The sequence below is a fragment of the Lathyrus oleraceus genome, chromosome 4, assembly GCF_024323335.1.
Source record: "Lathyrus oleraceus cultivar Zhongwan6 chromosome 4, CAAS_Psat_ZW6_1.0, whole genome shotgun sequence".
Classification (NCBI taxonomy): Eukaryota; Viridiplantae; Streptophyta; class Magnoliopsida; order Fabales; family Fabaceae; genus Lathyrus; species Lathyrus oleraceus.
In genome coordinates, this window is record NC_066582.1 from 467571899 (window position 1) to 467596223 (window position 24325).

Here is a 24325-nt window from a genome sequence, read left to right on the forward strand (position 1 = left end):
CTCGAATATATTTTGGTTACTTGGTAAGCATTTTCATCATCAAAGGTAAATGGAAGCAACTGATTTGAAAGAAATGGAAACTAAAGGGCCAATAAATTTAATAAGAAAAATTGGGGCGACATTTAGTTATGCCAAATGACAATATAAGACAAATATCTGCTATATAAAGATTTTATGCAACAAAGTTTCATAGAAGAGTTGGATCATATAAAAGATAGAGGCAATTGACATTATTATTTATGTATTGTAAGTCTATTATATGCAGCTTAGTTGTATCTAAGGTGGCAATACGGATCCTGGGTGCCAGACATGCCTATTTTTCTTATAGTTTTTGGTGGACCGAGCCAAGAGTTTAAACTCGCACTCTCTACAATGTCAGTTCTGTCGCGCTCCATTTTTTAGCAAATTTTGGGGGTGCATACATTAATGGGGTGAACATGATTTTTTTTCACTTTTAAATTTTAGCGATGCAAGGTTCGCCCTGTTATTTTGCGAGACGAGTCAAGTTTTCTGACCCTCGCCCTTTACTATGTCTTCCTCGCTTTTTTTCAAATTGTTGCATGACAAACATAAATGGTGCAGACATGTCTGTTTGAAACATCTACAAAAATGATTAAGTTTTCATATGCACCATAACAATATTAGCTGAGAATTAAAGTAGTATACATGAAAAGTTATGCTAACATAATGGATCTCTAATATTTCTCTTATTAACATCAGTTAAAATATATAAGGGGATACTTAAAATTTATTCAAAATAAGCATTGGTCACATGTAGAAATCAAAATATTTTCCTATCATATGTATTGTAGTCATTTGACACATTGCTACAAGAAATGTATATAATATTATAACTGAATTTACAATAATGCTCTTGACGCTCCCACGACCCCAATTACCTAACCATAACAAACAGTTGGACTAAAATTCGTTTGGAGTTTTGATGACTTCTCGGCAAGTGTACTGATAGTGTCGAAGTAATAAAATAAAGATTGTATCCACAATGATTGCTATTTAACAAAACTACGATTGTGCAAATATTAAAAGTAACTATGGGGTGAGTTTTAATGTGAAAAGTAAATTTGTTTTAAAATTAATGTGAGAAAGCGACTAGGGTTTGCATGAATCCATTGTTTATCCCCTATTGATATTTAATGCATTATACAGATGGTAATGTCATTATATTTTTACAGCGAACTAACAAAACCATTGTACCTAATCCCTTGGTGTACAACTCCCTAACTTCTACTAGAGGTCTCTTATCCCTATCCAACTGGCGTAAGTGAAGTTTGACGTTGTTATAATAAGTTAATTCAAATTTCATTACTAGTGGTATCTTATCCCTATTCAACATGCGAAAGTAGATTAATTTCCCTAGTTCAGACTCATAGGCTTAGGGCCAGTAATCCCCACTCGTCTAAATTAAACATGTGATCCAATAGGTTCCAAACAAGTTCATCAAACAAAACCTAATCTATAGAAGTTTAGCTACTCACATTGATACAAAGAAATACCAAGAAATAAGAAGAAGATAGCATGAAAAATTCTTGAAGAGTTTGGCCTCCAATGGCTTTCAATGTTCCCAAAACCGTCCTCCTAATACCTTTTGTCGTTACTTTCAGTAAAAGCATAGAACCCTTGTAAAAGTACCAAAGTTTCCCTTTTATAGCCACTAAAACACGTCAGAAATGCATCATAGAAAGTCTATATTGAAGGCTCACCGAGCCCATAATGCCTCTTATTGTGCACACGATACCTTGCTATCGTGCCCACGATGAGGCACGACAAATCCGATAGCTTTTTTGTCCTTTTGTGTAATTTTTCACCAATTTTTACTAAGTTTTTATTTTCTCCACACTTGGTCATTTTAAGCACTTTTTTGGCACTTTTGCTTCGTATTGACTCCATATTTGACTAAAATTACTCCAAATTATTTTCGAAAATATATAATGACAGAGTGTCATCATAACCTCAAACTTAATTTGTTGCTTGTCCTCAAGTAACTTGCCTGCAATTGCATATTTCAACAGAAAAATAAAATGCTACTATAACCAATGAACATCACTTTTCCATATTTTTATTACCTGATAATCATTTCGCTCCAAACTTCAATCAAGAAAATTTGGAAAAAAATACCTTCAACACGTCAAGTACTCAATTTGTCTCTCATCTCATTATGATTTCAATCGCAATGACAAGGTAGTCTCTCAATCATCATAAAAAATCATCTTATATTGAATTTTAAAAGTTTCTAAAAAAAGTAAATCAAAGTATTTTAAACACACATTATTTTAGGTCTTTTTGGGTTGTAAATGGGCTTATGTCAAGGTAGAATAATTTGGGATAGTATGCTTAAATCTTTGGAGTTAGGTACCTAGTTTTCCTTGTGTTATCAATTTCCTTTCCATAAAACTCTTTGCTTTGTTCTATTGGTACTAGAGATGGTCTTTTTCATTCTTATTATTTTTCTCTTTTTTTAAAGAAGTTATTTTAACCTCTTTTTCCCCAAAAAAAATATTTTTGACCAGTTTCTCTAGTACCTAACCCCAAACTAAAATTATGCTTACTTCCAAGAGCAACCTCAAACTTGTTCTTTTGCCTGCAAAAAGGAAACTAAAATTTCTACCTAACTCCAAGGAGAAGGTGGAAAGATTTAATCTTTCAAGTCATGGGCTAATCAATTTGGCTATGTCACCAAAAGAAGGGTTAAGGCTCAAAGTGGTTTTCAAATGATATAACATTAAAATCGAGTTAGCTTAAAAAGGCTCAGATTTTATCATAATTTTTTTCCTTAGTGTGTATTTATTCAACCAACAAACTAGTTCAGAAAAGTCACAAATTCTATAAAACACAATTTCATGGATACACTCAATAGAAGAAAAAGCAAACAATGGAATAATTTGGCACTAACCTTACTAGCTGAGGTATCTGGAGATTAAGTACAAGGGTGTTGATTTCTTTTTCTTCCTTAACTTTCAATCCGAAAGAGAACTTCCATGATGATTAACTTATATCCAGTGATTCTTTTTTGTTCGTTTATTCATTGGTAAAGTTCCAAATTATAAATCTGAACGAAATAAATAGTCGCAAACTCATTTATTACGGCAAACATAAGATAAGCAATACAAGGGGAATAATATTTATAAGTGGCTATTACTCTTCGTTGGATCTAAATAAAAATTAGAAAATTTCTAAAAAGATATAAATTTTCTAAGTGCTCCTTTCTTTACATGTTATTAAAGAGGAAAAGATCTTGCATTTCAGATATTGTGTTGTTAAAGTCTCTGTTTTTTCTAGACCATTCTTCTCTCGTTTATTCTCTCACTGTTGCTTGGTCCTGATCTTGATTTCTGAAACAAGTATCCATGTCTTTAGTGTTTGCAAAGCGTGCTCTTAAGTTTGTAGTAGGCATATGATTTTGTTATTGGTCATAGAAGTCTTGGAATATTAGATCAAATCTGAGTGGTTCAACATATAAGGTGGGTGAAAGTTTTGTCGCCCACCTTGTCATGCCCACTGCATGTTCTTCCTTTCTCCTTTTAAACTTTGATGCTTGCTGATCAAGTTGTATTTGCACTCCTTATTGTTGCTCTTATGGCACATAGAATTGTTCATTATATCCCTCTTGGTTATTATCTTGACCTTTCTAGACTCCTTCTTGTTGTTGGTGGGCTTGAAATTTTCTCATGGCACTCGAATTAATCGGTGTCTTGGGAACTAATGTCTCGTTGTCTGAACGAGTGGGTATTCTGGCTAAAAATGTCCACAAGTTTGTTGTGGTGGGTTATCCATATATTTGATATTTCTAGAAATTAATTTTCCTACATCAATGGGTTCACCATTCAAAAGAAAGAAAAGTACTAAACACCACTTTACAATAAATTTGGATTGATTAGATGTGACTTCTAAAGTTTACACAAAGAAAGATGCCCGGGCTCTAGCAATTGGGCACAATAGGGAGGTATTTAGCCTTAGCACTAGACTGCACACAATGACTCATTCAGCCCTAGGTCTACAAAAGGCATTTAACATTTCTTGACCTAAATTTTCATCTATTAGAGGAATAGTTCTCCTCATACGCCTAATAGTGCATTCCTCTGAGGGTTGTAGATTAAGAAGAGAATTAATAGCATGACCACTAAAATCAACATACTTACCTCGTACATATGATATGTATGAGTTGGCATCGTGATAAGCAACATTTGCATAAAATTCTAATCCAATAAACTTGTTAGTTTCTTGGATTAAGTTGTTGAATTATACCCATTGCCTTTGTTGAAGCGTTTCTACCAAATTGTTGTATCACCCCAAATCTTCGCAATTGAATGCCATTTCCTTCACTAAATGATAGATAACCAATTTGAGGTATTTTTCAGCATTTGCCTCAGAAGGAAAATTGTAGTTTAGGAAGGTATGTGCATCTGGTGCGAGTTGAAGAGTTAAGGTTGATTCTTGTGAAACTCGACTTTTTTTGGAGCCATGATCAATGTAACAATACACACACAAGGTAAATATGAAAGAAAATAGAAGAAAGAATAGTAGGATTAGTGAAGAATTAGGTAAAAAGGAGTAAAGAATGGTTGGTGTGAGGAAAAGTGTATCAAAATTCACTATTTATAGGCTCCATCGCCTTGCATCGCACCCACGATGCAGCCCATCACGCACACGATGGTGATGGATATCCCCAACAGCTAGACCCAAATGTCAGATCCAATAGATGATCCTTAACGTCTTAATTGAGCATGTGATATGTAACACCCTAAACTCCGAATCTTATAATTAAAGGATTAATCGATAATTTAAGGTGTCACCGACGAATATCCTTCAACAACACATAAACATTTTAAAAACACATAGCGGAAATATAAGCAACATATAACACCTGTCATCACATGTTCACCTTCACTTAGGGTATCATCGCAGCAGAATCACGTTATCGTAGTAATAAAACATATCAACTCAAATTAGGTGCTATAAAGACTTAATTTTTCACTAATGGTTTTGAAAAGGATTTCACTATCCCAAATCTCCACAACTTCAAAACATCTCAACATAATTATTAAACTTCAATGAAACGAGTAAGTTGACATCAAACATAATAAAAGAAAACATCGTTTCCCCCCTAGTGTTATAGAATCAGAGCATGACGACTAAATAAAAGAGATAACTAAAGAAAATAACTCCAAGAGCTATTTCCCACTTACAACAACAACTTTACTCCTAAGTATTTGCAAGATGTCCATGGTAGACAACATCAAAGCAAAGGGGGTGAAAATTCAAATCAATAAATTAATGGTATAAACTGCAAGGTAGAATTCAAACATCTACTCATACAACAACAATCACACAACATCACTCTCACACACAATCTATCAACATACACAAACAATCACATATTCATCATTTAAATTATGCAATGAAACTCACAACTTCGACTAGACTCATATGCATGTGATACCATATCATTATCAATTGGTTCACTCAGGAACCGATTTCACCCTACTTGAATTTGAGACAAGTCACTAATCCATCCTACTCGGATTGAACCTTTCCTCTTTCATCAACAACAACGGTATAATGAATGCATGTCACAACACGTTAATGTAACAATGACATAATGTTTAAAATCCCATCCCGACAATAAACAAAACATGCATTGACCCAACGATAATAGTTCTCCTCCGAACTATCATCCCATAATAACATACTCACAATCCAATGACATAATTTATGCTCATACAACAACATATCATCATCATAATTCACGTAATTATCACAACATCATTATCACATATGCACATATCCATCATTCATCAATTACTTCATAGTTTAAAATTAAAAATCATGTTTAATCATTAAGTCATACTCATCATCATTTTAAATAGTAGCTAACAAGGTATAATAATAGCCAAAACATTCACAAAAGTCGAAAAATCAAAATTTGCAATTTATATCATCAAAACAAGTATTTGCGCTCACTACAGACTCGTGACAGGTTAACCGTCACAGTAGTGATGCCTGTCACTGACCCTAAAACCCTAGAACGTCACTCAAGTGATGACTGACTTGAAACACAAGCCTGGGTAGCATGACAGGTTACCCGTCATGGTGGTGACGCCTGTCAGCGCCCTAAAAGTTGCAAAATTTACTTCTGCTAATGGAGTTCCCCGCAAAACTCCTATTCTCTCATCCCAGCCATACAAGTTCAACACATAAACATCACACACGTTATATTTCATCAATACATCCAATTGCATCAAATCAACACTCTTAAAATCATAGTTTTCATAAAATTGTGTTATTCCCAAAACCCTCAAGCATATACCCATTATTGAGATAACTCCCCCCTTTACATGATTATCCTAGTAGAAGTGCAAACGTTTTGATTATGATTCTCTAAATTCCTCCAAGTTCCTAGTTTTACTCTTGCACCTTCTCTAGCCTCCTATGTATTCCCATATTCTGATTTTACGTATGATAGAAAAACTCCTTAAAACTAGGTTATACTCTCATTTATATAATTAGGGTAGTCTAATTAAAATTATAAACTCACCCCTCACTTACTAGCATTCTCACTCCATCCCCCCTTTATTTTCTATAATTCTCAATTCAGCCTCAAACTCTCTATTTCCCATTTAATTAATTAAGTTAAAATAAAATTTATTATTTTAATTACTAAAATAATTTCTAATAATTCTAGCCCATTTCTAGCCATCTCTAATTACACCTACACTCTCATCTCGAGGTCACACACCCCCTTCACCAAAGTTAATTCAATTATCGCATGTAATAATTAAATTAAAATACAAATAAATCAACTAAAATAATAACTAAAAAACTAGGGTGTTACACGATACTCTGCCAACGCCCCCATGATGGCTAGCGATGATTCCAAAACCTTTTTCTCTTTTATTCTTGTTTATTCCCACTCTTTCTCAAATTCTATTCCAATAACATGCTACAAAAAGGACAAGATTAATCAAAATAACATGAAATTTAAATTGCAATTAAAATAAAACATTGATGGGTTACCTCCCATTAAATGCTTATTTACCGTCATTAGCTTGACGGGCATGGTCTAAGGTTTATCGAGCACAAGGGGTACCCTCACATCGGTTAATTTTACTTTTCTCACTCTTTCATCAACCTTGGTCACCTCAACATTGTAGCAAGTATCCTAGTCCTCAACATGTTGCATCCACTCGCATGCATCAAAGACTACTTCTTTATTGTTGAGTTTTAAGGTAAATTCACTTGATTCCACATTAATTAGTGCTTTTTCGGTTGCCAAGAAAGGTCTTCCTAAAATTAGAGAAGCATTAGTATCTTCATTAATATTCACTTACAACAAAATTTGTCGGAAACACCAATCCATCCATATTAACGAGCACATCTTCTTTGACCCCATACAAATGAGTGATTAAGAGATCGACCAATGTAAGAGTCATATTTGTTGATTTCAGATCTCCCAATTTCAGTTTCTTCAATAGTCTAAGAGGCATTAAGTTAATGCTAGAACCCAAATCATAAAGTGCATGTGAAATTCTTTCTTCACCTATGGTACAAGGAATGGTAAACCTTCCTGAATATTTCAACTTTGGTGGAAGTTTTCTTTGGAGTAAAGAACTACACTCATATGTCAAAGCAACAGTTTCACCTATACCTACTTTCTTCTTTCTTGACATAAATTATTTCATGAATTTAACATATTTTGGCATTAATTCTAACATTTCATTAAATGATATACTTACTTGAAGTTTGGTAAGCATTTATTTGAACCTTTTAAAAAGTCTTTCTTCTTTTGCTTTCAATTTCTTCCTAATGATTGGATAAGTTGGGTTGGCATAGTAAGGTAGTTCATGACTATCAAGTGTATCCCCCCTCAGAGAGTAGTCACTTGTTTCTTCACTCACATCTTTTTCGTTTTCAACTTCTACCTCTTCTTCCACATCCCATACTTCTTCACACATTTCACCCTCTCCCTGACTTGATTCTACCCCATATCTAAGTCTATGGCTTTACAGGTCTCATTCTTTGGGTTATCAATAGTGTTACCAATAAATCCTCCACCGGAACCTGGTATTGAGGCTACTTGTCAAGACAGTTGCCTTATTTGCATCTCTAAATTTTGTTTTGATGCTTCATGGTTCTTGCTCATGGTCTCATCTTTCTTATTTACCTGTTCAAAGTTGCTTTGAGTTACCTGAATGAATTCATTAAGAGTTTCTTTAAGTGGTGAAGGTTTCCTATATAATGGAGCATATTGTGCTTGATGAGTAGTACCTTGATTAGCATTCAAGGTTTGACTATTGCTCCAGAAAGATACCTTCAGTAATATTGCACCAAATCAAAGAAAATAAAATAAATGAAAAAACAAATAACTAAATTAAAAAATTAAAATTAAAATGTCGTACAGGTGTGGCCTTGTTGGAATTATCAACAATCCCCGACAACGGTGCCAAAAACATGATGACTTCTCGACAAGTATACCGATAGTGTCGAAGTAATAAAAATAAAGATCATATCCACATAGATTTCTATTTAACAAAAAAAAAATCATTGTGTGAATAGTAAAAGTAACTATGAGGCATTTTTCGAGTTTTAATGCGAAAAGTAAATTTATTCTGAAATTAATGCGAGAAAGCGACTAGGTTTAGCGTGAATCCCTTGTTTATCCCCTGTTGATGTTTAATACATTAACGCATGGTAATATCATTATATTTTCATGGAGAACTAACGAAACCATTGTACCAAATCCCTTGGTGTACAACTCACTAACTTCTACTAGAGGTCTTCTATTCCTATTCAACAAATATAAGTGAAGTTAGGTGTTGTTATAGTATGTTAATTCAAATGTCAATATTATTGGTATCTTATCCATATTCAATCGATGAAAGTAGATTAATTTCCCTAGTTCAGGCTCATAGGCTTAGGGTCAGTTATCCCTACTCGCCTAAAATCATATTATTAGTGCGTTCACAAATAATCAGCATTACAAATAAAGGCAATTAAATAAAAATATAACTTTAGTTATCCATATAACATCAAATTAAACATGTGATCCAATATGTTCCAAATAAGTTCATCAAACAAAAACTAATATATAGGAGTTTAGCTACTCATATTGATACAAAGAAATACCAATAAATAAGATAAAGATAAAATGTGAAAACCTTGAAGAGTTTGGCCTTCAATGACTTCGAATGCTCCCAAAATCGTCCTCCTAGTACCTTTTTCTGTCACTTTCAGTCAAAATCACATGACTCTTGTAAAAGTACCAAAGTTTCCCTTTTATAGCCACTAGAACGCGTCAGAAAAAGTATATATTGAAGGCTCGTCGTGCCCACGATGCCTCTTATCGTGCACATGATACCTTGTTATCGTACCCATGATGAGGCGTGATGGGGCACAAGAAATCCAGTAGTTTTTCCGTCCTTTTGTGACTTTTTTCACCAATTTTTACCAAGTCCTTATTTTCTCCACACTTGGTCATTTTAAGCACTTCTTTGGAACTTTTGCTTCGTATTGGCTCCATATTTGTCTGAAAATACTCCAAATTCTTGTCGAAAATATGTAATGATAGGGTCTCATCAAGCTTCCACATAATATGAGACATACTCAACAATCTTTATCTTGGTGAATATCAAACCCCTGTGAAGACTTCTTGTAAGACGACCACCTCTTATTTACCACTGAGAAACACGTTACAAGTCCAAGAAATGTATGAACTTATCATTGATGAAGGACTTGGTCAATATATCACCTACATTCTCTGAAGTATGAACCTTTTCAAGGAATATTTGTCCATATACAAGTAAGTCCATCATATTGTGAAATCTCATATCAATATGCTTGGTCCTGGCATGATACACCAGATTGTTTTTAAATAAATGGAACTTTGATTATCACGGTGCAACCGAACTCCATCTTGCTCAACACACAATTCTCTCACCAATCCTAGAAGCTTAACCTGCCACCATGTACTCTGATTAAGTTGTCAATATGGCCACTATGGATTAAACAATTGATTTTCAACAAATAAATCCTCCCGCTAAAGAAAAGACATACTCTATTGTAGACCTTCTATCATCCATATCACCAACATAGTCTGAATTAACATATCCTACATCTGAATGATCATCATGTTGTTAGCTCATATTTTCGACGCCCATCCAGAATTACCAAAATTGGAAAATATGCACAGTTGGTTTCGATCAAGAAGTAGTATTCGACCAGCTGGAAGTGAGTCGACTTGGCTAGGTGGATAAAGATTAAGCTTGCGGTTGAGACTTCAGAGCAGTTCTTTAGAGAAGCGGTTGAAAATGGTTTTCGATCAAAGATTCAAAATTCAAATAAAGGAGGGAATTTCGCCTTCGTCAAAAATTGTAAGAGCACACGTGGAGCATGGTGAATGAATGCGCGCATGCAAGGCGCCATGTGTCTCGACGTGATTGAAGAACCATCAGAGCGGTTATTTCGATCCAATATAAGTATAGGGTCTTATTGTTAGAAAAGTGTGTGTCAAATTGTATACAAAATCTGTAAATTTACTAAGTATTCGTGTGAAGAAGAATTGTAAAACGCAGAATGTACGTTGTCTACACCATTGTTAGTTATTTCAAAGCAATATAAATTTGTCTTTACTTTTTTCCAGAAATATACTTCTTCACTTCTTCTTTTAAAACACCTTCCTTTTACTTTATCATTTGCAGTTTTAAGATTTCTTCGTTCTTTCCCTGCATTCAATACTTACTTTACAGTCTTAAGATTCCTGTACTTGCGACATTTACTTTGTCACTTCTAAATCCTTTATGATTTATGTCGTTTACTTCACTCTTTTTTATTAGTTTCAAACGCTAATTTAAGATCTTTTTCATTCAACTCACCCTTTGTTCTTTGTTTTCTTTTAAACTCTGATTTGACGCTTAGTCTTGATTATTCGTTACTACAATATTTCTAAAACACTTAGCACATGTCCTAGGATCAATCTGATCGATCCTACGAGTAACCAAATTTAGAAATTTGGAAGATCAGCGGCTGTTTACCAATTTTCCAAGTAAACAAATTGGCACGCCCAATGGGACCAATGCTAATATTACGTATTGTGTGTAGTTCTGGTTGTTAAGTTTTTTGTTTGGAGAAAGGTTCGTTGTATGCTTTTAAGAAGTGGTAAAATAGCCATAAATGATGAACGAAGAACAAGGAGAGAATCCCATACGAGGGTGGCGAATATGAATCCTCCAGACACTCAAAACTCTCAAAATCCATCTACTAGTAATATAACGCCCCCTTCTTCTTTGATAGGGGCAAACACGACCACAATGCATGCGTCCGAAGTAGTTCCGTCTATGGTGAGTTTGATGCTTATGCATTCGATCTCCCATATTGAACCAATTTTAACCTACATTGGGCCTAAGGGACCTCCTCACACTCCTTCTCCAATTAGAGATATTCCAAATAGGTCGATGGTACCCCCTGGTTTCTCAATACCATTAGTGGTTGAGAGCAGCCCTATGGAATGCCAACTTAAGTGATGGCTAATCTACAGAATGCGGGTTCTACTTTTCCGAAACCGGTGGTCAACATAAATTCTCTAGTGCAAGGGTCCGGGGTAAACATGGGTCGAACCAACCAATCCTTAGGTTTGAGACACCCAACACAACTACCTACTCTTACTAATAATTTTGCAGCGGCATGGAGGTAACAGATGGACGAAAGCAATCATGAAATGGTCCAAATGTTAACTCAGACTTTGACCACTGTGCTAAATCCTCTGATTCAGAATACGACTCAGTCAAATCAACAGATGACAACACACGTGGCTCGAATGTCTGACTTTCTTGGTATACCTCAGCACCAGCGTCCTCTTCCTCGTGATTGGGTAAGAGAGAATCAAGAGGCCACGTTTGAGGAAGACCTCACCATTAACCAGATCCCACAAAACCAAGGGGGAGTAGTAGTACCCCCTAGGATCGAACCACATGTACCCAGGGAACCGAGGGTGTTAATGGTGAATAGAAATCAAAATGCTGATGATATCATACGTCAAGTTCGACATGACGATGTGGCAGCAGATAATAACCTAGCAACTATAGTCGAAAGGATTATGGTTCGAAATGGGGTAAATTTTGGCCTTAGAAGGCCAAACTATACGTCGCCTTTAGCAGAGTATATCTTACAAGCGGAAGCACCCCCCATGACCAAAATCCCCAAATTCACCAAGTTCGTTGGGGATACTACTAAGTCTACTGTTGAACACGTGGCAAGATATTTAATCGAGTCTGGAGATATGTCAAATGACGAGAGCCTTAGGATGAAATTTTTTCCAAGTTCTCTTACGAAGAATGCTTTCACATGGTTCACAACCTTGCCCCAAAATTCGATCCACACATGGAACCAACTGGAAAGAATGTTCCATGAGCAGTTCTACATGTGGCAAACGAAGATAAGTTTGAAAGAGTTGGCTAGTGTCAGACGAAAGTTCACTGAGCCAATTGATGACTATCTGAACAGATTTCGACTACTTAAAGCCAGGTGTTTTACGCAAATACCAGAGCATGAATTGGTCGAAATGGCTGCTGGGGGCCTTGACTATTTGACTAGAAAGAAATTAGATACTCAATACCTAAGGGATATGACCCAATTAGCTCACAGAGTTTGACAGGTAGGACGTTTAAATGAAGAAAAGGCTAGGGCGAACAAAGGTAAAAGGGTAGCCTATGTCGATTTCAGGAATGACGACGAAGGTTCATGTCATGAAGTTTCCGACTTCGACGACAATGAGATCAACCTTGTTGAATTAACACAAGGGCCACCATATGCATGCAAAGTTTTATCCCCTTCGAACGAAAAAAATCCTGTCGAACCTGAAAAGAATGACAGGTTTCCTAAGAAAACATATACGTTCGACGTTACAAAATGTGACGAAATTTTTGACTTACTAGTCAAAGATGGTCAGATGATAGTACCTCTGGGTGCTAAAGTACCCCCTTTAGAATAAACAAATAAAAGAGGGTTTTGCAAATACCATAGTTTTTGGGTCATAAAACATCTCAATGTTTTCTTTTCAGGGACCTGGTGTAGAGTGCCATCCAGAGGGAAGACTCAAGTTCGGAGACAAAACACGAAGCCAAATGAAGACCGACTCCGATCCTCTACAAATAGCTGAGGCTCATTATACTGAGCCAGAAGAAGTGAACCTTATTGAAGTCGCTGATGATTTTTACATGACAGAAGTCACTGGAGATTTCGTCAATGGACCTGTTATGTCTAGGGTTCATGAGTACTTCGAGCAAGCACCTTTTGATGATTTCGCCCAAAAGGATACAGGGGATGTCAACAAGGGAAATGTTGAAGTCTCGGATGTCGAGGACGTTGGAAGTTCAAAGTTAATGATGATTACTAAAGAAACAACTGATAATTTCATTCAGATGGACAAGGCCACTGACGACCTTCAAAAATAATTCCAAAGGTTGGATATTACTGAGGATATCCACATGGAGGTTAATATGGTGGAGTTATCTCAAGAAACCTCTATGGAGGTCGATGATGAATATCGACAGGAGGAGTATAACAAGATCTCCTTCCCTCAGGAGGAAGAAACGCTATCGGACTTCCTCCGAAGGTGTCAGAAAAAGAAGTCAGAAGTTATGCTATGCCCTAGGTGTAGTGTTGTTTTCGACAAAAAGGCAGCTCAGAATCTTGAAGGGATTAGGAGAGTAAATCACCAAAATGGCCATAAAGCCATCCACAATCATCAAGTGGGTAAGCCAAAAAGGGCTTTTGATCCTAAGAGATATCCTGATCCTAAAAGCCCCATGGTGAAGCTGAGCGAAACCAAGCAAGCAGGGCGAAATTTCAAACCCATGACCTTTAAGCCAAGCATCGAGGGATCAAATGGAAAGTGGGTCAAGCAAACTGATGGCAGGAAATATGGTCATGGAAAGTGGCAGAACTTCGAGGTTGAAAGAGGTTCGTCGCTGGCTTACTGCCAGGAATTTCGGTCTAACAAAAGGACTTCACATGTGTCCGAGAACTATAAAGGAAAAAACCCTATGACGAGATCTCAGTGGAGAAGAGAACAAAGAAGGTGAAAAGCCAAAAGAGAAGCTGGTGAGATGGATCAGGCTTAGTCAAGTACCAACGTGATTGTGAAGAAAAGGGATGACCCAAACTTCACCAAAAGAGATCCCAACATTTTAGGTAAGACGTCCGGAGAGAAATACAATCAGGTGGCCGCCGAAGATGAATTGTTAACTGATAACTTCGACTCTGGTTCAGAGGCTTCCTTATACATTTTAGTCGAAGTGGCATCCTTAATGCCCAGGGAATTCAATCGGATTACTGAAGTCGAAGACAATGACAGTATCACTGAGAAGGAAATGGTTGCTCACAAGCCGATATGTTACTATATAATGAACAACGGCTGTGTTGAAGAACAAAATGCTTTTTTCGAAAGGCCTAATGAATCCATGAAGAGCCACATGAAACCCCTCTTCATCACTAGAAAAGTCGAAGACATCCCGGTTAATAAAATATTATGGATTATGGAGCGACTGTGAACTTGATGCCTCACCACATGCTGAGGAAAATTGGCAAATATGATACTGATGCCAAACCTCATAATATGGTGTTAACTAACTATGAAGGAAAAGTAGGTTCCACCCTAGGGGCTATCCAAGTCGAATTAACTGTGGGGACAGTCACCAAGTCCACAATGTTTATGATTGTGGAAACAAAGGCCAACTATAATCTGTTGCTTGGAAGAGAATGAATCCATGGAGTCTGAGCTATCCCATCTTCAATGCACCAAAGGATAATAATTTGGCGCCCAGATGGCATTGTCAAAAATATAGAGGTGGATCAGGGGTACTTTAAAACCCATATCAATCATGTTGATATGCGCCAGTTTGACAAACACTTAGCGACTATAGCTCCTTGTGATTTGGATGAGTTTGCGTTTACCCCTGACGACAACGCCTATTGTTCCTTGTCACTGCACCCTCACTATGATTTTCGGTGGGACAAAGAGATAGTAGGCGAAGACAATTTCGGATATTTGGGAGTATCTGGAATCGACCCTGTAGCGGGGTTTTCGTTACCTTTAGGTTTATTGACTAAACCAAAAGTCAACATACAATTCGAGTTGCCACCACACTTTTATTTATCCAAAGGAAAGGCTAAAAAGCGAACAAAGGCCAAGTAAGAAGTTTTCAAATCAAAAACTAATAAAATGTCAAAGATCTAGGTAAGGGGGTTGGTTATGAAATGGGAAGGTTTTACGCACCCAAAACATCCTTAGTACTCTAAGGGAACCCTTTTTGCAAATATGTGTTGTAGGTTGGTATTTGTGAAAAGATTTGTACAAAAGATTGGGGGGATGAGAAGAGAATAGATTATATTTACAAATTTGTTGGTTGAATGGATGAACCCATTGCCTACGTACCATCACAAAGGTAGGATCAAAACCTCGTAGTTCGGGGTAAAAATCTCAAAAAAGATTGGTGAATTGATTTGATCAAAAGCCTTAAGGTCTTTTGTTATCAAAGGGAGAAAACTCAACCTAAACCAACAATCCACCATGTAAGGAGGGCTTTAACATGCTAGTGATGGGTTAACCCTATAATAAGCATGGAAGACTTATAATCCAACCACTAAGGATGAGGTGAGATTTACATCAACCACTATGATAACTCAAACCTATGACTAATGTTTTTGAAAAAGTTTTAATAAGGTGGCCATTGGAACCACAAAAACAACTTGAAATGAGTTATATTTACAAGTTAGGTTTATTTACAAAATGAAGTCAAAGTTGGATTAAGATTTATTCACAATGAGTATTGGTGAAAATGGTTTTGAAAAGTCAAAGGCTTAAAGCCTAGGTATCTAATTTGAGACAAAGTCAAAGTTTAGAAAAATAATTTTTGGCTTGGTTAGAGTGGGGAGAAGAAGAGAAGGGCTAGTCCTAAAGCATACAAAGATAAGAGAGAAAAGATAAACCCTTGGAGTTCCTTTTCTTGAAGTCATATAGATGACTCAAGATGCTCCTTTCCTTTGGACTTAGCACACAAACAAGCAATCACACAATTTGGATTCAAGCTTCTAGGATCTCCATTTGGCTTGTCTCTTAACTTGGCTACTCATGAAAATGGTCCTCTTTTCACAATCTCAAGGTAGGATCCCTATCACACCAAATCAAACATCAAAAAGTTCACAAAACACAATAAGGGGAATGGACAAAGAATAAGTTTGGATGAGAAGTCCTTGAAGATCAATTTTGAAATTTAGCATTCTAAAGGCATGAGGCCTAGTTGCTCTTCAACAAGTTTTGCATTCTAAAGGCATGAGGCCTAGTTGCTCTTGAACTCCTTTAAGCATAGGTAAGTCCTAATTCTAAGTCCTTTCTCCATCTGAATTGGAGCACTTCAGGCCATGATTTCTTCAGGATCTTGACTCCTCTTTGCTCTAGGGATGCAGTGGAGATGAAAGGTTAAGGAATTAAGCTCTGAAGATCAACTAATGATGTTGAATTTCAAGCTCGAAAGTGAGAAAAAAATTCTGAAAAATTCCTTTGGTATGGCTATGGTTTTAATGCTGCATCAATTCAGATCTCCAAAAGATTCATGAATGAATGAGAAGGAGTGTTTATTTATAGCTGAAATTGGTTGTGCATCATGCTTCCCTCGTGTGCATGGCATTTGAAATTGGATATGCATGGGCCTGTACAGGCGTATGGAAGGCCCAATGATGGGTGCAAAACCATGTTGAGTTCATTTGGAATGGATTTGGACATGTACATGAAGTGGAATTAGCTTGCATACCAAGTTATAACATGAAATGCCAAAATGCACATAAATGAAGAGTTCTTTGAAACTCCCAAATGGTAAGTCAAAAAAAGTAATGTGAGTAATGGTTGGAAAGTCCTTGAAATAAGGAACAAAAGTCATGTCAGGAAAAAATTCATTTGGAATTTGGAAATTAATGAAAACTGGCTGTGAAAATCCAAGTACAAAACATGTTTAAGTCACCTTTGAAAATTTTCACCAAAAGTAAGCCTAATCAAACCCCTCTGTTTACATGATGCAAGCTTCAAATGGAAAACCTCCAACATCAAAGTTATATATATTTTCAATTTAATCAATTTAGACTCAAAGTTTGCATCATTTGGATTTTCTATTACAAAGTTATGGGCATTTGAAGTTGGGTACTTTTTCAAATTCAATGAATTTGGTCCAAGATGACCTATAATGTTTTGTATTATCACATGTATTCCTTTTAGGATTATGAAATTTTGTCCAACATAACATTTTAAGTAGACATCTCAATATTTCCAATTCATTTGGTCTCGCCCCAAAATCATAAAAATTAAGGAAGTTATGTCCTTGATAAGTTGACCTAAAATTAGGGTTTCAGTCAAAATGACCTATAATGTTTTGAAATGAATTATGACCTTCCATGTTTCAAATGGATTTTTGATGAACATGAAAGTTGTTCATATGGTTCTTAAGAACACTGTTTCTTTTGGGGTCATTTTCATTTGACAAACACATCAAAAGTTATATCTCAATGGTGCTCAGCTTAGTTAGATGACTTGACTGGTCAACTTTTCAAGGCCAAACTTCCAATCTTGATGAATAAATGATTGAGGATCTTCAAATAGACTCATATATGCATAAAATGATGAATGAAAGAACTTCCCTTGATTAAATTTGATCAGAGGTTGAGATTGCTTCATGGGCAAGGCACAGTCAAAGCACAGTGGAATTAGGGTTTCCTTGGGAAACAATCCTTAATCCCTTTGGGTTATCTTGATAAAATTGGCAAATTGAGATACTTGGGAAACATATATGATTATTAGGATCTTTTTGGACCATTTTCATGCTTTTTCTCATCTTCATCTAGCCATTTCATTGGGCTTAGGAGCCTCCTAGGAGCATTGGAGCACATGATCACTTGAGCTTCAAAAGAAAAAGAGTTAGTGACATATTTTTGTGCTTTTGGTTAGTAATCAAAATAAGAAAAGCAATAACATACAATACAAGCATGCTTGGTGGTCTCAACCACTCACACAAGTCCCAACCCTAGGGTTAAGGAGCCAAACATGCTATGATCCTTAAGGCAATGCACTTGTGCAATAACATGATGCCATGAGGGATCTTAGGGTCAAAATTAGGGTCTTACAGATGCCCTTATTTAAGGTCATTCTAGCCGGAGATATGAAGGTTAATATCTTCGTCTCGACGAGATATAATGGGCTTCAATAATAGCAAAGAGATGAATTTTGGTCCCTAAGAGACCTCATGTTGCAAATGTATGCATGCAAAATAAAATCTTCATGGTGAATACTTGCCAAGAAGGAAAGAAATCAGGAGAAATTGAAGGTTCATAAGAGTAACACACTCACTAGGGAGACAGACACTCTGGGGGGAAATAAGGTGAAAATGCGTGAGCAGGTCACGACTTGAAAACTTGCTGGGAGACACGAAGGGATTCCACGAAAATAAATCGATGGAAAGACTCGAGCTGACGCAAAGATGCATGTATTGGGGAATACGCCAATATAGCAAAACTATCCATAAAAGGACACATCAAATAAAAATCCAGGCTCAGACGGGGATGTCCACAAAGGACTCAGCTGAGGAAGAAACAACTAGATATTACCAGTTACTGGGTAATAACCTCAAAGAGGGACATGTTGTTAAAACACCTGTTACTGGGTGAGAGAACAACACGCTCAGGGAGAAAGAATATCTAAGACTGGTATAAGGGTGAGAGATATCAATCATCCGAAGCATATGAGGAGGACCCAAAAGGCACATCTCGACTCAGGAAAATCTGACTCCACAGGGGACAAAAAGTCATAATAGGGAGCAGAAGGAAGGAACACCAGGGATACCGGTTACTAGGCATATAATAGGTGACCAACCATGCGTGAATTGGGAACATATCCAAGACACTCATCATCCGAAAGGAGGGTTGAAAGAGCAAACTCGACTTACAGGATGGGCATTCGATTCCACAAGGAAATACGAATCTTACTCGACTGGGGAAGAAAAAGACTTCGACTGAAGAGCGCATGAGATATATTATCTATTACCGTCATAATGTAGATAATATGCTCGCATGGAAGATTATCCACAACCAGTTACTGGGTTAATGAAGGATAAATCGACCGAAAAGAAAGGACATCGGGATACCGATTACTGGGTATAAAATGATGACCAATCAGAAGGAGAAATAATCATTACCAAACAAGGGTAAATGAAAGATGACTCGCGGGGGATGAATTGCTGGACAAAAGCAATTATCCAAAAGATATATCACCGGTTACTGGGTGGTATACTCGAAAATGAAGGAATATCAATACCGGTTACTGGGTAAAGACAACCAACAAAGAGGGAATTACATCTACTGGTTACTAGGTAGAAAACCACAGAAATAGGACTTACAACTACCGGTTACTGGGTAGAAGGCCACAAGATCCGCTGGGGAAAGGATAAACAATTACTGGTTACTGAGTAATTGAACAACTAGACCACAGGGAACTTCAGGGGAATAACAAGAAAAGAAAGTCAATCCAGGAACAAACTAGAAAGACACAATCAAACAAGACTTAACCCGATGAGGATATAACTCAGGGGAGTAATTCCATCCCAATACATACTTTGGGGGGGGGGGGGACTGAAACAATAATCATCCACGAGGACATAACTTAGTGGGAAATAAAAAAGGAAAGATAAACCCTTTCTGCTTATGGGGTTGACTCTATATGGAGAGATCAAACACAAACCTTTGCTTGGGGAAGAATATTTCACCAATAGCAGGAGGTAGCAAGCAAGGATATATGGCAAAGAATGCAACATGAATATCTGAATGCTATAATTATGCATGTATATGCATGATTTGTGTATGATTAATGCTGACAAATAGACATATCTAACACAAACAAATCCAAGAATCACAAGCAAACACCCAGCACAATCGTCTCGACTAGAAGGGCGAAGCCTACTGAAGAACTCAGCTTGGGAACAACCCGAGAAGGATGAAAATAAATCATCGGGGATATCAAATCCTATCCCAAAAGCTACACTCGCTGAGGATACAAAGAAGATGTATTTAGGAGCAGCGAAAGAAGATGATCAAAATAGAGAACTCAACTCTGATGGGGATTATCTCTGGAATAAGAGTAAACAAAGGGAAGTCTTTAACCATAGCTGGGGATAAGCAAAGTCAAAGCTTCCAACTGTAGGAGATAACACTCTGCACAAGAGAAGTCTTCCGGGAGCAAACAATCCTGACAAAAGGAAGGTGCAAAGAATCTGTCGGGAAGTTTCCATCAACTCTCTCAGGGATAGGTGGTTACTAACGGCGATAAGATCTTCCAGAGAAGAAAACTCTACTGAGGAACTTATCAAGGAATAATGTGAAACTCCATGGGGAACAACCACCAACCAGATGCACATCAATCAAAACACTCTCTTCTATCTGCTGGAGAGGGAACTCTGCTAAGGGGAGAAATAGCATTTTGCTCTACTGGGGAAGGAAATAAACATCTTCAACACCAACCTCAATGCTAAAAGAAATCTTCAGACTCATAGGGGATACAAACATCAAACTCCGATTTGGTAACCCTACCGGGGTCAAGCTGCAAATATTCTCGAAGGAACTACCCTGGTTGAGGAAATCAGAAATGAATCCTTTGTCAACAAGCGACATGCTGGGGATGAAAAAGGAAACAAGCCCTTCATCAATTGCTCTAGGCAACTTCTTGCTAAGGAGACAATTATCTGAAAAGATAGCTCTGCAGGGAACACATGCCTGCTCCATTGGGGAATTCTACTCATGCTAGGGAAAGACAAAGTTCTTGTGAGTAGAATAGCATATCGACTTTTATCAATCTATAAGGGATTTTAGGTCAGTCCACACAAGGGATGACAACCATATAATTGATAAAACACAAATGCTAGTGCCTGATATAGAGGGATACAAGTCTCTAAAAGATTAAGGCAAGAACTGGAACAGAAAGGATCAACCACAGATCAACCATGCGACCAAACACGGGTTGCTAAGACTCCGCAGGGGGAACACGCATGTATGCATAAACAAACCATCCGGAAATGCGTTAGATGAACATCCATAAACTCTGCTAGGAGAAAGCAATCCAATAAGATAGATCAATCCACTGCCATCAAAGAGAACTTCTCAGACCAGACACTCTGGGAAGCTGATGACGTATTATTCTTTCTGCGCTCGCTGGGGAGATAACTTGAAAGCTGATGAAGAGGATACAAGGAGCGAAAATACCAGAATATGAACAAATGTCTTACCCTTTGATGATCGTACTATCCTTGGGAAAGCACTGAGGATATTCCACTTATCCTTTCAGTTATCGTGAATGTTCATTTTGTTTAAAATAATTTATAAAAACTTTATTTGTTTAAAACAATGATATTCATCAATTAAAGCATGCAAACATTTGTTAAACAGAAACAAATAAGAGTGCAAAGAATTGGATAAAGGCTCAAATTTATTTAATAGAATGGTAGTCTGCAAATGGAGAGACTCCACGGATCTTTACAAATTTGAAATTGGTGATATACATGGAAAAAGGGCTACATTGACATAATGATCGTTTCTCCACCAACTCTGAATCCACTGTATTCGAAACTTCAGTTGATGATGACTGAGCGAGAATCTTTGACGGATAACAGTTGTAGAACAAAGTCTTGTCAGGATGCAGTTACTTGCCAAATCCCTAATTTTTGCCTAGATTTCCCCAGGGTGAGGTACTCAATCTAGCGGGATATATTTATTCATTTTTTCATGTCTCTAACTTTTGCCTGGACCTCCCTTTCGGGTTTTCAATCCACCGAGACACTCATTTTTGCCTAAGCCGCCCTTTCGGGTTTTCAACTTAGTGAGTTATTCTGTTTTTATTTTTAGGCGAAGTATTCCTTGACTGCATCTGAATTCACAGGAGGAGTGAAATCCTCCCCATCCATAGTTGTAAGCAACAAAGCGCCGCCTGAAAAGGCTCTCTTAACAACGTATGGACCTTCATAGTTTGGGGTCCACTTGCCCCTGGAATCGGGCGCGAAAGACATGACTTTCTTGAGCACGAGGTCACCTTCTCGGAACACACGAGGTTTGACCCTCTTATCAAAGGCTTTCTTCATCCTCTGCTGATACAACTGACCATGACACATGGCAGTTAATCTCTTTTCTTCAATCAAATTCAGCTGGTCATAACGACTCTGAACCCACTCAGCCTCAGTTAACTTGGCTTCCATCAAGACTCTTATTGATGGGATCTCCACCTCTATGGGGAGCACAACCTCCATTCCATATACAAGAGAGAAAGGGGTTGCCCCTGTTGAAGTGCGGACAAATGTACGATAGCCATGCAAAGCAAATGGCAGCATCTCATGCCAATCTTTGTACGTAACAACCATCTTCTGAATAATCTTCTTGATGTTCTTGTTAGTAGCTTCAACAACCCCATTCATCTTGGGTCTATAGGGAGAAGAATTATGATGTGCAATCTTGAACTCACTACACAGCTCTTTCATCATCTTGTTGTTCAAGTTAGATCCATTATCAGTAATGATCTTGTCTGGCACACCATATCGGCATATGAGTTAGTTCTTGATAAACTTCACAACCACCTGCCTGGTCACATTCGCATACGATGCCGCTTCAACCTACTTGGTGAAGTAATTAATGGCTACGAGAATAAAATGGTGACCGTTCGACGCCTTAGGTTCAATCATGCCAATCATGTCAATTCCCCACATGGAGAAAGGCCATGGTGAGGAAATAACATTCAGAAGTGTCGGGGGAACATGAACCTTATCCGCATAGATCTGACACTTATGACATTTCTTCACATATTTGCAGCAGTCAGACTCCATTGTCAGCCAATAGTAGCCTGCTCTTAACATTTTCTTCGACATAACATGTCCATTAGAATGAGTACCAAATGAACCCTCATGGACTTCAGTCATCAATAAGTTTGCTTAGTGTCTATCCACGCATTTGAGCAGAACCATGTCAAAATTACTCTTATAAAGCACATCACCATTAAGGTAGAAACTGCCTGATAATCTCCTCAAAGTCTTCTTATCTTTAACAGATTCCCCAGGCGGGTAAGTCTAATTTTGGAGAAAACATTTGATATCATAATACCACGGCTTATCATCCTTCATTTCTTCAACTGCAAACACATGAGCTGGTCTATCCAAGCGCATCACAGTAATATTGGGAACTTCATTCCAATAATTGACAGCAATCATTGAAGAAAGCGTAGCGAGAGCGTCCGCCATCCGATTCTCGTCTCGAGGAATATGATGGAAGTCAACCTTAGTAAAGAAAGTTGAAATCCTCCTCGCATAATCCCTATATGGAATGAGGTCAGGCTGATTCGTCTCCCATTTACCCTTAATCTGATTAACAACAAGGGCTGAATCACCATAAACATCGAGATGTTTGATCCTAAGATCAATACATTCTTCCAAACCCATAATACAAGCCTCATACTCCGCCATATTATTCGTACATTTGAATTAGCCTTGCTGTAAAAGGAAAATGTGTGCCTTGAGGAGTAATAATCACTGCCCCAATACCATTTCCATATTGATTGACAACACCATCGGAACTAGGCTCTGGCCCTTCATCGAGCGTAGGCTCATCGCAATCTTTCATCTTCAAATATAGAATCTCTTCATCAGAAAAGTCGTATTGCACAGACTGATAATCTTCAATTGGTTGATGCGCCAAATGGTCAGCCAAGATACTACCTTTAATAACTTTTTACGCTCGATACTCAATATCATACTCAGACAACAACATCTGCCAACGGGAAATCCTCCCAGTTAAAGCAGGCTTCTCAAAGATATACTTGATTGGATCCATTTTGGATATCAACCAAGTCGTATGATTCAACATATACTGGCGTAAGCGCTTAGCAGCCCAAGCCAAAGCACATCATGTCTTCTCAAGCATTGAGTACCGAGACTCACAGTTAGTGAACTTCTTACTCAAGTAGTATATTGCATATTCTTTCTTTCCTGATTCATCTTGCTGACCAAGGACACAACCCATGGAATCATCAAGCACAATTAAGTACATAATCAATGGTCTTCCTTCAACAGGCGGGGACAGAATCAGAGGCTCAGATAAATACTCTTTGATACTATCAAAGGCCTTTTGGCAATCCTCGATCTAATCATGACACTGATCTTTCCGGAGGAGCTTGAATATAGGCGCACATTTGGAAGTCATGTGGGATATAAATCTCGAAATTTAATTCAAGCGGCCAAGAAAACCT

General features: G+C 37.4%; 2 protein-coding genes across 2 annotated transcripts; one reads left to right on the forward strand and one right to left on the reverse strand.

Moving 5' to 3' along the window:
- Positions 1–7331: 7331 nt before the first annotated feature.
- LOC127137992 (uncharacterized) lies at positions 7332–7970 on the reverse strand. Its single transcript, XM_051064399.1, has 2 exons — positions 7780–7970; positions 7332–7677 (listed from the first exon to the last, which is right to left on the reverse strand). The coding sequence occupies exons 1-2, from the start codon at positions 7968–7970 to the stop codon at positions 7332–7334; spliced, it is 537 nt and encodes a 178-aa protein (XP_050920356.1).
- Positions 7971–12007: 4037 nt separating this feature from the next.
- LOC127137993 (uncharacterized) lies at positions 12008–13463 on the forward strand. Its single transcript, XM_051064401.1, has 2 exons — positions 12008–12655; positions 13071–13463. Exons 1-2 carry the CDS (start codon positions 12008–12010, stop codon positions 13461–13463), a joined length of 1041 nt encoding a protein of 346 aa, XP_050920358.1.
- The last annotated feature ends 10862 nt before the right edge of the window (positions 13464–24325 follow it).

Excerpts from the sequence above, each read along its gene's own strand:
- LOC127137992 (XM_051064399.1), bottom strand. The coding sequence starts at position 7,970 with ATGTGTGAAGAAGTATGGGATGTGGAAGAAGAGGTAGAAGTTGAAAAC. Across the intron at positions 7,678-7,779 it reads GAAGAAAGACTTTTTAAAAG|AAAGAAGAAAGTAGGTATAG; the intron begins GTTCAAATAAAT and ends ATTTATGTCAAG.
- LOC127137993 (XM_051064401.1), top strand. The coding sequence starts at position 12,008 with ATGGTGAATAGAAATCAAAATGCTGATGATATCATACGTCAAGTTCGA. Across the intron at positions 12,656-13,070 it reads TGACCCAATTAGCTCACAGA|GGACCTGGTGTAGAGTGCCA; the intron begins GTTTGACAGGTA and ends TTTTCTTTTCAG.